The 16,471-nt window shown below is 42.6% G+C and overlaps 1 protein-coding gene across 4 annotated transcripts in view; it reads left to right on the top strand.

Moving 5' to 3' along the window:
- The window catches only part of WDR19 (WD repeat domain 19), a 113,584-nt gene that overhangs the window by 77,449 nt on the left and 19,664 nt on the right, over positions 1-16,471 (top strand). For 3 of the 4 annotated variants that reach the window (XM_040485530.1, XM_040485519.1, XM_040485547.1), the window contains exons 29-36: positions 5,199-5,276; positions 6,556-6,652; positions 8,290-8,414; positions 11,823-11,904; positions 13,559-13,709; positions 14,594-14,717; positions 15,300-15,376; positions 15,684-15,808. In XM_040485530.1, coding sequence (XP_040341464.1) covers positions 5,199-5,276; positions 6,556-6,652; positions 8,290-8,414; positions 11,823-11,904; positions 13,559-13,709; positions 14,594-14,717; positions 15,300-15,376; positions 15,684-15,795 — 846 coding nt within the window. In that variant the 3' untranslated portion in view covers positions 15,796-15,808. The remainder of the gene's footprint in view (positions 1-5,198; positions 5,277-6,555; positions 6,653-8,289; positions 8,415-11,822; positions 11,905-13,558; positions 13,710-14,593; positions 14,718-15,299; positions 15,377-15,683; positions 15,809-16,471) is intronic. The other variant, XM_040485538.1, reaches the window with a different exon arrangement.

Genomic DNA, 16,471 nt, shown 5'->3' with positions numbered 1-16,471 from the left:
ATCTTCTCCAACATTTGTTATCTTGTCTTTTTGATAATAGCCATTCTTACAGGTGTTATGTGATATCTTATTGTGGTTTTAGTTTGCATTTTCCTAATAATGAGTGATGTTCAGCATCTTTTCAAATGCCTGTTGGCTATTTGTATGCCTTCTTTGGAGAAATGCCTTTTCAGATCCTCTGCCCATTTTTTAATCAGTTAGTTTTGTTGTTGACTTGTATGAGGATTTTTAAACTTTTAAAAAAATGTTTATTTATATTTGAGACAGAGAGAGAGCATGCGTGAGCAGGGGAAGGGCAGAGAGAGGGAGACACCGAATCCAAAGCAGGCTCCAGGCTCTGAGCTGTCAGCACCGTGCAGTACCTGATACGGGGCTCAAACCCATGAACTGTGAGATCACGACCTGAGCCGAAATCAAACAGCTGAGTCACCCATATGAAGATTTTTTAAAATATATTTTGGATATTAACCCCTTATTGGGTATATAGTTTCCACATATCTTCTCTCATTTCAGTAGGTTGCCTTTTTGTTTTGATGTCAGTTTCCTTTGCTGTGCAACTTTTTAGTTTGATGTAATTCCATTTGTTTACTTTTGTTTTTGTTCGCCTTGCCTTTAGAGTCAGATCCATAAAGACATCACTAAGACCAAAGTCAAGGAGCTTACCTCCTATGTTTTCTTCTAGAGTTTTATGGCTTCAGGTCTGACATTCAAGTCTTTAATGCATTTTAATTTTTTGTGTATGGAGTTAAAAAGTGGTCTAGTTTCATTCTTTTCAATGTGGCTTTCCAGTTTTTCCAATACCACTTACTAAAGACTCTCCTGTCTTCATTGTTTTTGCTTTTGTCATAGATAAATTGTCCCTATATATGTGGATTTACTTCTGGGCTGTCTACTGTGTTCCATTAACCTGTGTGTCTGTCTTCTTACCAATACCATACTGTTTTGATTACTGTAGTTTTGTAGTATAATTTGAAATCAGAGAGCATGAGACCTGCAGGCAGCTTTGTTCTTCTATCTCAACACTGCTTTGGCTATTCAGGATCTTTTCTAGCTTCATACAAATTTTACAGTTATTTGTTCTAGTTTTATGAAGTATGCCATTGAAATTTTGACAGGTATTACTTTGAGTCTGTATAGTGCTTTGGGTAATAGAGACATTTTAAGAGTATTCTTCTAATTCATGAGCACAGAGTACCTTTCCGTTTATCTGCGTCATCTTCAGTGTCTTTCATCAGTGTCTTATGGTTTTCGGTACACAAGTCTTTCACCTCCTTGGTTAAATTTACTGCTAGGTATTTTATTCTTTTTGATGCAATTGTAAATGGGATTGTTTTCTTAATTTCTCTTTCTGATGTTTCACTATTAGTGTACAGAAATGCAACAAATTTTTGCATATTGATTTTGTATCTTACAATATTTAGTTATCAGTTCTAATAGTTTTTTGGTGGATTCCTTGGGGTTTTCTATATATATAGTAACATATCATCTCCAAATAGTGACAATTTAACTTCTTCCTTTCCAATTTAGATGCCTTTTATTTCTTTTTCTTGCCTAATTGCTGTGGCCAAATTCCATTTCTTGCCCCAGACGTGGAATCAGTCATTTCTCTAAGAAGGTCTAGTTCCTTTCAGTGAGAAATTGTTTTAGAGACCATAATTTGGGTGCTAGCAATATTCTATTTCTAAGCCTTTTCAGTAAAAGTATTGGCATTTTTTGTTATGGCATAAAAATTAGTATTTTCTAAAAGTACCTGAATTTGAAGCTGCAGTGAAATTAGTAAAGTATGAAAATTATTCTCTGGCCATCCACAAAAGGCCGTTTTACTTCATTATGAAAAGAGTTTCATTCCCTGATTTTCTCTGCATATCCACATTTTCTAAGGCGTATTTCCTCCAGAAAGCCAGACTCAACGCTGCCGGCAACTGTCAAGAATACATCTCCCACCCTTCCTGCTAAAGATGGACCAGAATTCTGGCCCCAAATGCAGAAGTCCAGAAGGGCTCTGCATTGGTTAGTTCAGGTGTCCATTAAGATTAAACAACTGGTGGCCACAAGGATGGAATAATCTGCTTGGGCAAGTTAGGTTAAATTCCAACCCCTAGACATTACACCTCTATTGTCATGGGGAATAGGGTCCTCTGAGGCATGGAAGTGTCAATGGAATTACCATGGTTGAAATGAAAGTAGGAGCATTTCTCAGAAAAGTTAAAGGAATTGGTATCAGACAAAAGTATACATGTCCCTTGCAGCTATCAAATTTTTCTCCTTTTATGAGCATTCTTTAATCCTCCCATAGCTACTTCTAGGTGTTGTGCTATATATTTCATTATAATCAATTTTACTAAGTTCAGGGACATGTGGCCTATAAAACCAACATATTTGTGTTTATTATCCATTACTAGTATAACTTCATTCATTCAGACAAGTGCATTCTGCACTTCGCTACCAGAGAATTTTCCTGAAGTCCAGTTTTAAATCCTTTTATTCTCTAGCTGCATTGCCTCCCAGTTGCCTCATAATTTGTTCCCAATCTATTCTTCATGAACCACAGAAGCTTAGGTACCCCTGCAGGTGATCTTGTCTAACCTCTTCATTTTATTGGCGAGGAAACAAGAGGTCCCATAGGATGATATGACTAACCTAAAGCCACCCAAATAGAAAGTAACAGAACTATGACTAAGTCTTCTTTCCAACCAAATTGCCTGTTACAATCCTCTATGTCAGTAGCCTATGCTACACTAACCTGGCCACTTCTACCCGAGTAATTCAAGGCTCCCCTTCCTGTGTTCCTTCATTCTTGCGGTCCCCTACACCAAGGCCACCCACCCTCCTACACGTCTGCCTTTCATACTCCCACACAACATGCAAGACCCGCTTCACACACAAGCCTTTTGTGAACTGTCCTCTGGATGAAATTTCACCGTCCTTAGACTCTTCTCTAAGTACTTTGAACATCACCTACCACTACAGTTATCTCCCTTCAGATTAATAGCTCCTCAAGGTCAAGGACCCATTTCTTCATAGAGTGTTCAGCACATTATGGCCACTCAATAAATATTTGCTTAGTTGAACACATGTTGGTTCCCAACTTAGTGAACACACTATATGGATGATATAAGTTTCCTTTCAACCCTCCATTCCTTTCTTTCCTTTCCACCTTGAGACACCCCCCCCACATTTGAATTTCTTATAATCTGCGCACTCTTACTTGCTGACTCCATAATTGAGAATATCTTGAAAATGTTCACAATTTACCAACCCCCACCCTAGCCCATCCTCTACCCCTTAAGGTCCTGAAATGCATTCTTGGTGCGTGTGTGTGTGTGTGTTGGTGTGTGTATAGTACAGCCCTACTTGAGAATCATTACCTGAATGAACCCATGATATGGATGAGAAAGATGGGTCTTCACAGGATCTTTTAACTGTGCTGGGGGCCTTCCTTCCTCTTTGCAGTCAGCTTCTGCCTTCACCACTCTGTAAACCTTCTCTAAAAGGTCCCCACTGCTAAATATAAAAGTCTCTTCTCTGTCTTCACTCCATGTTATGAGAGCATTTTACACTATCATTACTACATCTTTCTTATGACTCCCTTAGAACACTGCTTCTCCCATTACTTCTCAAATGGTCCCTTCTCAGCCTCCTTCACCAACTCCTCTACTCCAGTATGTAAGTGTTCCTCAGCATTCTGTCTTCATCCTTCTTTTAATTTTTAAAAAAATTTTTTCAATGTTTTCTTTATTTTTGAGAGAGAGAGTGCAAGCAAGGGAGGGGCAGAGAGAAAGAGAGGGAGACACAGAATCTGAACTGGGCTCCATCCAGGCTCTGAGCTGTCAGCACAGAGCTCAGTGCAGGGCTCAAACTCACAAACCATGAGATCATGACCTTAGCCGAAGTCGGACACTTAACCGACTGAGCCACCCAGGCACCCCCCTTCTTTTAATTCTTGACGGCCACATCTATTCCTTACTGGCTCCCTTTTCCATCCTAACATTTTGGGTGTGTTCAACCCTCTGAAACTCATATTTAACTGGGCATCCTGTATTTTTATTTGCTATGTCCAGCAACATCAGATAGCACTGCTTAACATCAGTCCAAGCCCTTTATGGGTATTAACTTATTTAATCCTTAAGACAATACGGCGAGTTAGGTATTTTTTTTATCCTCATTGGGGTCCCAAGAGTAACCAGGTGATCTTTTGACCTCAGGCAGGCTGACCCCAGAGCCCTTGCTTTACCATGTCTCCGTACTGGCTCATTCACCCAAAACCATCCACAAGAGCCATTGAGATGATGAGCTGTACAGGATTTCTCTTCCTTACAGCATCGCTTCCTGACAGCAGTGGCAAAAGCAGAGGCAACAGATTTGTAAAGGCTTAGCTTTCTTGCACTGATGACTACCACAGTGAGTGAAGTGTGTAGAAATTCTGCAGCCCCAAGGCCCTCTCCACCCCACACGTTCACCACAGTCTCTTCTGCACAAGGAACTTCCAAACTTTTATCTTTTTCCCTCAAGCATAGCAAGCTAGGCCACATGTTGCTCTGTCCCTCGTAACGGTTTCCTTCTTTTTCTGGTGGCTCTTTGCACTGTATCATTAATACAAGCACAGCACTGCCCTCTTCAGTGTTCGTTCCCTTTGGTGGAGCTCCAGTTGCATTCTTGGCTCACCCCTTTTTTACAGACACAAGACTCTTAAGCCTCCTCGTCAGTAATTATCCCTACTAAAACACATTTCCATCCTCCGATATCGTATGTAATTTTTCCTGATCAACACCACACATCAGTGGGACTCGATGTGTTTCCTTGGGGAGCAGTGGAGACGCAGTGCTTGGTACTGTGTGCTTGCAGAAGGCCTAGTTCCTGCACTCAAGACCTTATTCTCTACGTGCCATGTTCACCTTGAGAAAGTTTTTAACTGAAACATCCAAAAAGTATATTCTGTGGGGGGGGTGGGGGGGGGGGAACGGTCTTTTGATACAGCAACTGAGAAAAGCTGTAGCTTTTAAGGATAGACTTTTATTAATGGAGACTCTACAAATAAATGAAGAAAGACCCTGAATTTACATCATGTCAGGACTTGACTATAGCCATTTTTACGATTTTTTAATTCTATTTCCTTAGCACAAGGTTTTCTGCCCCTCCTCCCCTTCCTTTCTAGTTTTAAGATGCTGGATTTACTGTTTCTTTCTCTTCCTAAACAGGTTGGTCAGGCCAAAGATGAACTGCTGACCAGTCAGCTGATAGACCACCTTATGGGAGAGAGTGATGGCATGCCTAAGGTACTAGAAATGTTGTCTTCTCTTGGGTTCTAAGTATTTTAGTTACCATTTGACTTTCTTCTGCCCTGTTTTTACCTATTATGGGTTCTGCATCACGGACTTGTAAAGTTTTCTCCCTGAATATAATCTTCTAGACAGTCCTTGCATTTTAGAGGATATTGGGTATATTCACCCTTTGAAATTGGCATTGTCCCCTGTGAAATAGCCACAATCCTCTAGATAACGATTCACACCACCCACAACTTTCCTCAAATGTTAAAGAGTTTTATTTATTCTGGGAACTTTGAAAACTATTATTAGAACTATGAGCATTAATCCCTAAAAATCAGCATACTTTGTTCATATTTCAAAACTTGCGTTAATAACAATCATATTTAGCGTAAAAGTAACTCACTATAAATATAAAGTAGAAATAAATCATTAAGAACACATTTTCTAAGTATGTGACTCTTGGGAGTTCATTCAGACATTGGTCTTCTCACAGTCCTGATGGGGACAGTCCCCTTTGAGAACACCCCCGAGCTTGTTCTTCCCTTTTGTTTTGATGTCTGAGGTGATCTTCTTGTGAAGGAAGTCGAGTTACTGGTTTGGAGAGGTGCCAGAATGCGATAGCTGGAGAGGATGGTAGCAGTCCTGATCCCTGAGTCCATAGACGGAAACGGGAGACCCAGGGAGGCTAAGTTAAGCTACCAAAGGGCACGGGCCCTTAAACTGTTCCAAACCACCTCACCTCGTGTCCACTTATTCTAGTAATCAGGAAAACAGTGTCAGGTATATAAAATTGTCTACAGGTGAAGAGAATGGGAACAGAGAATAATCAAAGGCCAGCGTCCTTATGGGCCAGAGAAATTTATGTAGGTGTAAAAACTTTTAAGTTTTTGCAAAGCTGATACAAGAATACACTTTGCTATCGCACACAGGAGATAACTCTGTGGAGTAGCATTAGGAACACAGACTCTGAAGCCTGATCACGGTGGCTCAAATCCAGACTCTGGAGAGGTCCTGTTGTGTGTGTTTCTCATCAGTGCAATTAGTGTATAACCATGCCTTCTTCCCAGGAAGAGCATGAGGAGTTAAACACATTAATATTTCTCAAGTACTTAGACTATTACCTGGCACATATTAAACTATGAATAAATTCTTGATAAAAAATGAATTCTTTATTCAGTGGACTTTTTTAAACAATATCAAAAGTGGATTCCGACTGAAATGAAAAATTTTAGGTGTTTGTCCCCCTGGCTAATGACGAGTGATGTTTCTCTGATGGTCTGTATGTCAGGATGCCAAGTACCTGTTCCGCTTGTACATGGCCCTGAAACAGTACCGAGAAGCTGCCCGGACTGCCATCATCATTGCGAGAGAAGAGCAGTCTGCAGGTACGTCCCTGACATTCACGTTTGTCTCGTAGTCACGTAGTAGAATCAAGCTCCAAACTCTTTTCGAAATGCCCTGGAAAAAGTAGCCCTTTTCTAATCTAGGTTTGCTTTGAACCCAGAAGATGAGGAGAATGACCATTTCTGGGCTTCAGAGCAGTACAATAATTGACCAGCACAGGGGGATCTAGGTAACTCCACCAATGCCTTCTCTCGGTAGTGCTATTTCCTCTTCTCACGGCCTCGCAGCTCTTGTCTCCGGGACAGTGCCCTCTCCCCTCTCCAGCCCAGTGCCCCTCTCGTACACTTCGCCACACCTTCTTTCCATGCCACGTATTTGACTTTAACAATATGAAAGAGATTGGAAAGTGGAAGATGGTGTGATGTTATTATTGACCTAGTTCTTAATAGTACGCAGGGACCATTTATAGAGCCTCCGTAAGGCTTCTCTTCCCTTACATGCTCTCTAAATGTTTATTGACTAAGTCAGAGAATTAGTCTCGTATATTCACTAGTTTCTGCAAGCTGATTCTTCTAGATGTTCAGAAATATGGAACACAATTTTGGCAAATACAAAATGAAATGAGTCACTGCTTTACTCAGTTTACGTTGATCAGCACCCACTGCGAGATACACGATTCAGAGGACTGTGGCACAGTCCCGCCCTCAGGGAGTCTTGATTTGGTGGGAGAGAGTTGTTATAAAGGGTGATAAGTGCCAGAATAGAACAGAAATCCACTAAAAGGGCACCAGGAGAGGGATCCACCTCACCTGAGGGTTGGGGGTGTTGTAGGGAGTTGGAAGATGGAGAGGAGAGAAGGCAACGGAAGTTCCAGCTGAGTTTTGAAAGGCTGAGATGGCAGAAGATGAAGGAGAAAGGCATATGCAGGGAGAGCAGCAGCAGCAAAGGACGACACAGACTCAGAGGAGCAAGGGACTCCTGGGCACCTATTGTGGTGCTGGGGGGAGGCAGGAGGGGAGGGCAGAGGTAAGGTTAGGAAGGTAGGAGGAGGCAGACCCTGAAGGGCTCAGGACCTTGGCTCAGGAGTTTGCACGTGATCCCTAAGGCCCTTGGAGGGCTTCATGTTGGGGTGTGACCTTGAGCTTTGACAAGATCACTCAGACTTCTCAGAATGGAGGCAGAAGCAGCACAGAGGAACACCCAATAGGACACGGCTGCAGAAGATGGCGAGAGGTATTACAGCAGGCCTGGGACCAGGCTGGATTTGGGAGACCTAGAAGGTGACTCGGAACTTGATCGCCGTCTGCTTTGGGGGCAGGTGGAGCCCTGAGGAAGAGGGAGGGGTCTAGGATGACACCATTTGCTCCCTGAGGGACTGGTTGGGTATTAGCACCATCAATTACCACAGGAAAAACTAAGCTACTTTATGTAAGAAATTATAAAGATATTGCTAATAACAAAATCTACTTGTAAAATGAGGGCCCACATTGTGATGAGCACCGGGTGATGTATGGAAGTGCTGAATCACTGTATTTTCACCTGATACTAATGTTACCCTGTGTATGAACTCACTGGAATTTGAATAAAAACTTTAAAAAATAAAATAAAATGAGGGCCCACAGAAAGTCCTCAGATTTCATCCTTTGCAATAATGCCATCTTGCCGCCTTTTTTCCAAGGAAACTATCGGAATGCACACGACGTTCTCTTCAGTATGTATGCAGAACTTAAATCCCAGAAGATCAAAATTCCCTCTGAGATGGCCACCAACCTCATGATTCTGCACAGTTATATCCTCGTGAAGGTGAGGCCTTACAGTGACTTGGGACATAATCTGCCAAGTGAGTTTATCACCTGAAGGATTTTTTTTATGGGCACCCCTCCATTGGGTGAGCGTGATTTTCTAGATCTCTATGTTGTTAAGTGAAAAAAAGCAACATAGAATAATTGTACAATATGCTGCCTTTTGTGTACAAAAGGGAAAAAAATAAGAATGAATAAATATTCATTGCAAGTAAAATGAGAAATATACTCAGAAGTCTAGCTAGCAAAAGTAATTTCCTAAAGGGAACAAGACATGGGACAGAGGGGGCCTGGTACCATCCCAATCAGGCGATAGAAGGGAGCATATCTTTCTCCGTGTACCTTGTTTTACCTTGTTTTGATTTTGAAGCACATAAATGTATTACCTGGCCAAAAAAAAAAAAAAAAAAAAAAAGACATTTTTGTTCAACCAGAGCTTATATTAATTCTAAGATCGTGGATTTTATACAATTCCATGATTTTTTTTTTTAATTTTTTAACGTTTATTTATTTTTGAGACAGATAGAGACAGAGCATGAACGGGGGAGGGTCAGAGAGAAGGAGACACAGAATCTGAAACAGGCTCCAGGCTCTGAGCAGTCAGCACAGAGCCCGACGCGGGGCTCGAACTCACGGACCGTGAAATCATGACCTGAGCCGAAGTCGGACGCTTAACCGACTGAGCCACCCAGGCGCCCCTCCATGATTTTTAATACTATTTAGTTTTCATCTGAATATAAAAATAATACATATTCACTGAGAAAATTTAGAGAGTGTAGAAAAGTATAATGAAAAATTTACCCTTTGAGCCCATCACCATACATAACACCTGTTAACACAGTGCTGTATACGCCCTCCATACTTCTATGAAGACGTGTGCATGTTTTTTTTACATTAGTATTTATGTACAGTTGTCTGTTCTGTTTTTTCAATTAGTAATTTTTAATAAAAAACAAAATACATCACACAAATCTCAAATACTTGTGTACAGTTTTCTTAAATATTATATGTGTGTGTATCCACACACAAACACATCTTTGTAAAGATACAGAATCCAACCTACATATTTTTCCAGATTTTCATTTATATCAGAATATACCTTCCCATATTAATGTTAAATTGGCATTCAGGCCAGTCCACAAGAGCTTATTTAATTTTGACAGTACCTAGGATCACAGTAGTCATATTATGAATGACTTAGATCCCAATTATCTATAACAGCAGTGTCCAATAGAACTTTCTACAGTGTTAGAAGTGTACCGTATCTGTGCTGCCCCACGTGGCAGCCACTAGCCTGGCTGTGGGGCACCTTAAATACAGCTGGTGCAACTGATAAACTCATTTTTTTTTCCTTTACATAATTTTAATTTTAGGGGCACCTGGCTGGCTCATTTGGAAAAGCATGTGACTCTGGATCTCAGGGTCACGAGTTTGAGCCCCACGGGTGTAGAGATGACTTACAATTTTCATTTTTAAATTTAAACAGCCACATGTGGCTAGTGGCTACCGTGTTAGGCCACACAGTTCTGTAACACTGATTTTTTTTTTAATATTTATTTATTTTTGAGAAAGAAAGAGACACAGCATGAGCAGGGAAGGGGCAGAGAGAGAAGGAGACACAGAATGTGAAGCAGGCTCCAGGCTCTGAGCTGTCAGCACAGAGCCCAACGCGGGGCTCGAACTCACGAACCGTGAGATCGTGACCTGAGCTGAAGTCAGACGCTTAATCGACTGAGCCACCCAGGCGCCCCTGTAACACTGATTTTAAGGGAAAAATTGGAATTCCAGCTTGCAACCCCTGAGAGTACATTTCCCTCCAGAGCAGCAGGAAGATCCGTTCTCTCATGTGGAAAAGAGTAGAAAGGGAGAAGGGAGGTCTCTCTCAGCTTCAGACCTGAGTGGCAGTGCCAATGTGCTGGGGGCACAGAATCCAGCAAGATGGAACTTTTGGGGTCAGCGGGAGGATAGAAAGAGCTGGTGGGGGGCACCTGGGTGGCTCAGCCAGTTAAGCGTCCAAGTTCAGCTCAGGTCATGATCTCACAGTTTGTGAGTTGAAGCCCTGTGTCAGGCTCTGTGCTGACAGCTTGGAGCCTGGAACCTGCTTTGGATTCTGGGTCTCCTTCTCTTTCTTCTCCTCCCCTGCTTGTGCTGTCTCTGTCTCTCTCAACAATAAGCATTAAAAAAAAAAAAAAAAAAAAAAAAAAGCTGGTAGAAGATGGGAAGCAAAAGTTAAGGAATCCTTATATAAGAAGCACCCTAAGTGATAGGGATGGTTCTCAAGTCTTTTTCTTTTCCTCTGGCATTAAGGGCTGGCCTGTCACTTGCATAGGACCAGAGACCCTCTTCCCTCCCACTGCAGGGCCCCTGTGACTCTTCCCCTTTGCTGTAATGTTTGCCTCTTTCACAAGCACCAAACATTCCCAAGATTTTTAACTGTGATATCAGAAGTGAAACTGTTAACCTTTCCAAGTAAGAACAAGTTCATGTGAAAATGTCAGCACCATCTTTGACACCAAGGACTGAAAAAAGCCATCCACATTTCAGGGGATATCAAGACAGCTTTGGTGGATGTTTCCTCTCAGAGGTGGGACAGGGACTCTGGCTGAGGGACAGCCTGGGAACTCTGGGTCTGGATGACTGGGCTGGGAAGTCTGAGGCACAGAGAGTCAACAGAGGACAAACAGCAGGGGACTCCCTACCCTTTAGATTCAGTTAACAGAAGGTTGCAGTGCTCAGTAAATTCTACTATCATTCATTTGCTTAGACTGGATGCCTGGGAGTTACTTGCCCTGCACATTCTCACCAGTTCTGCCTCCTATTCAGTCTGCTCCCCTCACCCTGCACCCTGCACCCCTGTCGGCTGCCCCACCTTGCCTGGATGATGCAGCAACGTTGTGGCCTGGTCCTGTGGACTCTCCAGCTTCCTCTCATCTTAAGCATCACAGACCCTGCTCGTACTTAGTACTTACCCAATCTCAGGCCCCTCCAGCCATCGCTGCCCCTTTTTCCACACGACAGGCAGCACCCTTTTCCTTTAACAACTCATCCCCTTTCAGCCTGACAGACAGCCTTCAGGTCTCATGACCGCTTGGCAAAGTTAGCATCATTAGCCCTCCAAAAATGGCCAGGAAGAGATGGATCAGGGATTTGAACTCATGTCACGTGGTCTAAGACAAAGTAGGAAACAGAGCACAGAGTAGAGGTAAGGCCAGTGAGGCCATGGTGCCAGGCAGCAGCCGCTGGAAGAATAAAGGAGAAATCCCAAGTGCCATAAGCCAAGTAAGGCTGCAAGGATCCTGTAACGACCCTGTTCAGGGTCATAATCAAGGGGGGATTATTTTATTTGGGGCAATAAAGAGTGAATTAGGTTGAATCAAAATCTCTAAGAAAAGTAAAACATGTATTTCAGATTCATGTTAAAAATGGAGATCATATGAAAGGGGCACGTATGCTTATTCGGGTGGCCAACAACATCAGCAAGTTTCCGTCACGTGAGTACTATCTGAGAAGAGCTTGTTACCTGCACTTCTGCATTCGTGTGGCACTGTGAGATCTATAGTCACTAACTCTGCAGCCACCATAGTATAACGGTATGCCAAGACCACCTCCAGGTTTGGCAATTCACTAGGACTCACACAACTCGGCACATCGTAGTGCCGAAGGCTACGATTTATTTCAGCAAAAGAATACAAAACCAAATTGGCAAACGGAAAAGGCACATGGGGCAAAGTCTGGAGGAGCACAGGTGCAAGCTTCCAAGGGTCCCTTCCAAATGGAGTCACACAGGACACACTCGACTCCTCCAGGAATGAGTTGTGTGACAGCGCACGTAAAATGGGGTTGTACGGGGGCCTGGTCACATCAGCACCTCCCGCTTGGTATGTACCAAATTTCCAGACTCCCAGAGAGCAGGTGTTCAGCATAAACCACATTGTTTGTACCAAGAGTTTAGGCAGTGAGCCACTCTTATCAGTTCTGGAAATGACAGAAACTCCTCCAAAATCCAAGTCCCACAGGCCAGCCAAGATCAAGCAGATCTAAGGATAATAACCTCAACACTACACACATGGGTACTATTATTATTTTCCCTATTTTACAGAGAAGCTAATGGAGGCAAAAGAAGTGAATAACACTTGCCCGAGATCACACTATTAGCTAATAAGTCTGACTCTCTTCTCAACCATGATAGGCCACGCCCTCTACAAAAGGTCCCATTATCCCATATGATGTATCGTTATAACATTCTTCAGTTAATAGACTTTCCCACATTCTACGACAGGGCAACACAATTTTTCTGTAAAGGGCTAAACATCTAGGCCTCGTGGGCCAAACGGTCTCTGTCACAACTACTGTTTCTACGTAAACCGTACATGAGCATGGTTGTGCTCCAAAAGGACTTTACATTTTTGGACATGGACATTTAACCACATATAACTTTCATATGTCACAAAATATTCTTTTGATTTTTTTCAACCATCGACAAATGTAAAAGCCATTCTTAGCTCATGAGTCGTACAGAAACAGAGGGCCAGATTTGGCTCACAGGTCATACCTCACCAACCCCTGTTCTCTAAATATATTCTTTTCTGTTACATGAAAAAAAACTTTAAAATAACCGTATACCATGCTGGCAAATGGTGTAACAGGACACACACTCTCGCGACCGCTGTTGGGAATGGACATTGGTATATGCCTTTCTAGAGAGCAGTTTGGCAATTTGTGCTAAGAGTGTTTTTTAAAAGGTCATGCTCTTTGATCCATTAATTCACCTTCTGGGTATCTGTCCTGGAGAAACAGATGCATGGAGAGAGGTTAGTGCATAAAATTATTAATCTCCCTTACCATGCATCAGCAGTCCTGTCAAATGCAAAACTTTCTCTCACCGGTAACGGGAGGATACATGCAGATGACCTCAAGCAAGTGCCGGTCCAAGTGTCCCCTGGCAAAACACAGTATAATCACAGGAAGGACACTTTGATAAGCAGCGACTTCACTGCTGTGTCCTGTCCTCGTTTAACAGGTCACACATCTGGTTCTTTGCCAGAAAACGCACATTTAGAGAGGTGTGATCCTGTTTTCCTCCTGAACAGGGACAGAGTCATGACGGTAGGAGCACTGTGCTTTCTGCTCTCGCTTGTTTTGCAGACATTGTGCCCATCCTGACGTCTACTGTGATCGAGTGCCACAGAGCAGGCCTGAAGAACTCTGCTTTCAGCTTCGCAGCTATGTTGATGAGGCCCGAGTACCGCCACAAAATAGATGCCAAGTACAAAAAGAAGATTGAGGCTATGGTCCGGTAGGCAGTGACAGCTCTTGCTATCTAATCACACTTCACAAATGCGTTTGTTAGAATACGGCTGCTAGTGTGCAGGCTCGGTAAGAGAATGGATGGGGGGCAGCAATCAGGACTGTATTCAGCTACCAGCAGCAGAAAACCCGACAATGGCTTGAACAAGTCAGGATTTCTTTGACTCCTACACAAAGCATCACAGTCCAGGGCTGGTGCTGCTGGGTCCTGATGCCAGCAAGGACAGATCCCTCTGCCTTCCAGCTTTGCCATCCAGAGCATATAGAATTTCCCTCCTCATGAAGAGGCAGGTGGGGAGAAAACGTAGGGGCACGTGCCCTGACATTTTGGTGCCACGCCGGCCTGGGCACTAGCTTTGAAGAGATGCTAGTTAAGATTTCTCTACAGCTATGAGGTCTGATGCGGTAACTGCTAGCCACGTGTGGCTATTTAAATTAAAATTAAATTTAAAATTTAGTTCCTCACATCACCCATATTTCAAGCGCTCAGAAGCTTCATGTGACTCATGACTACCATATTGGAGAGCACAGGATTAGAACACTGCCGTTGTCACAAGGAAGTTCTGTTGCACAGCCTTAGGCAGTCTTTACCACTTGAGTATACAAAAGGGAGAGACAGAGGAGAAAAGGCAAGCTTACCTCTCAGTGACCCTAGAAGAGAGGACACAGCAAGACCCACCCATGTTTTCTGCCATTTACTGTGCCGTGAACTCTAACTCCTGCATGTGGCCCATATACTGTTACGGTCTGACCAATCTTGATTCCTCTTCCCCCTTCCTGAGCTAGAGTGCAGGCTGATGCTGAGCTTCTCTCTAGTTTCAGATTCTGACTGTGAAGAAGTAGGCATGTTAAACACATGATTCCTTCTCACAGGAGACCTGATACATCCGAGACAGAAGAGGCCACAACCCCATGTCCCTTCTGCGAATTTCTTCTCCCAGAGTGTGAACTCCTGTGTCCTGGATGCAAAAATAACATCCCATATTGCATTGTAACAGTAAGTTTCTTTTTAACAAATATTCACAATCCATCTGAATACTTGCTGTGTAAGAAAAAACACACTTGGGAATCAGATGGTCCTGGCTTAAGGCCTTTTTCTGCCACTTTCTTGGCTATATAACTTGTGCAGTTTGCTTTACCTTCCGGGCCCAACCCTAACAATGTGTGCCTAGTGAGATAAACTGCAGGTTGAAGACAGAACATGAAGTCCTAGTTCACTACCTTGGCATACTGTAGCACTGCATAAGTGGTGGTTTTTAGTATTAGTTTTAATATTAAGACCTATTAGAAAAATTTAAATACAGATTATTTGTTAATCACTAGGCTAACATAAGCTTTATTTTAGAGGAAAATAAATTTAGGTAATGATGTCACAAAAGTGAACACCCTTCTATGAATGTGAGAAATGAAATCTGGCTTCAGTCTGTTTGACGCCATCTCTTCATAGTCAATCACCTACGTGAAATACCAATTTCATAATTTAGAGGTCTGGCTTTTAACTTGAATACGTGTATCGTAACTGAATGATGGCAGGAATTTTTTAAATGATGAATTTTACTTTGAAATGTACTCTTTCCAGGGTCGCCATATGTTGAAGGATGACTGGACTGTGTGCCCACATTGCGACTTCCCTGCCCTGTACTCAGAATTTAAGATGTAAGTGTACATTGTTTCATTCTGCCACACGGATGAGGCCTTTGATTCAACCACTCTTTTATTCTGAGGTCTCCTTATTCATGTTCCTAAAGACCCAAGTTGTCTTCTTGGAAGAACTTTCTAAATGACCTTTGTGAACATTATCCTTAAAGGGGACCTTGCATGAGGACTGAATATTCCTAATTCTTAAACTGCATGATGAACATGACTAAGGAGGTGTAGACAGGAATAGCTGTTTTTCACATTAGAATATCCCAAAGATAAAGGAATGTATTTAATTTTACTCTGCCTTTCCCTCCCCAAACAGCATGTTAAATACTGAAAGCACATGTCCTATGTGTTCAGAAAAACTAAACTTTGCTCAACTAAAAAAAATCTTGGACTGTACCCAGTACCTGCGAACAGAGGTAGAGCAGTGAGTCGCGCGTGCAGGTAAGTGCCAGACAATTCACTCATTTCCCAGGGCATGAGGGTCCACAGAGTAGACATGGCTTTACAGTTTGTATTGGCAACACCTCCTTTTTGTGCATCATGTAACTTGTCAGATTTGAAGAATCTACAACAAACCTTTGGTGTGCTTAAAAAATGCTAAAAGGCAGGTTGTACAGTCTCCATGGTGACAAAGGCTATTTGGCCAACCAGCATCATGGATTTCAACTATGCTGTATTTTATCAAACCACATGTTCTTTTTAATCAGTCTATTAAAACCAGAGCCAGCTTATGAACAATGGAGTTTTTTAAAGTTCTGAATATATTATAAAGGTTTTGGCTTCCACAGATTTGAAAAATCGCTTCTTTCCAAGTCTCATTTTTGCCACATGGAAGCTATACATACCCTTTCCATTTGAATTCCACTGGCAAGAATTTACTCATGGCCACAAATACTTCAAAGGGAGGCAGGGAAATGTGGTGTCTGCCTGGGAAGCCAAAAGCCCCGCCCGCCCAAACCCGGGTGTCTCATTGAAAGGAAAAAGTGAGATCCGTTCCTGACACGGCATCTACCCTCACTTGGTTAAAATGGAACTCTGCGTTTTCTCACTACCTGCCTCCACAGTCTCCTTTCCCCAGTTAATAGCAGCTCTATTCAACTAGCC

This window comes from Herpailurus yagouaroundi, unplaced genomic scaffold (genome assembly GCF_014898765.1).
Source record: "Herpailurus yagouaroundi ecotype Mexico unplaced genomic scaffold, PumYag 28, whole genome shotgun sequence".
In the NCBI taxonomy this organism is placed as follows: Eukaryota; Metazoa; Chordata; class Mammalia; order Carnivora; family Felidae; genus Herpailurus; species Herpailurus yagouaroundi.
Note: the sequence above shows the minus strand (reverse complement) of the source record. Positions and strands in the feature narration are given on the sequence as shown.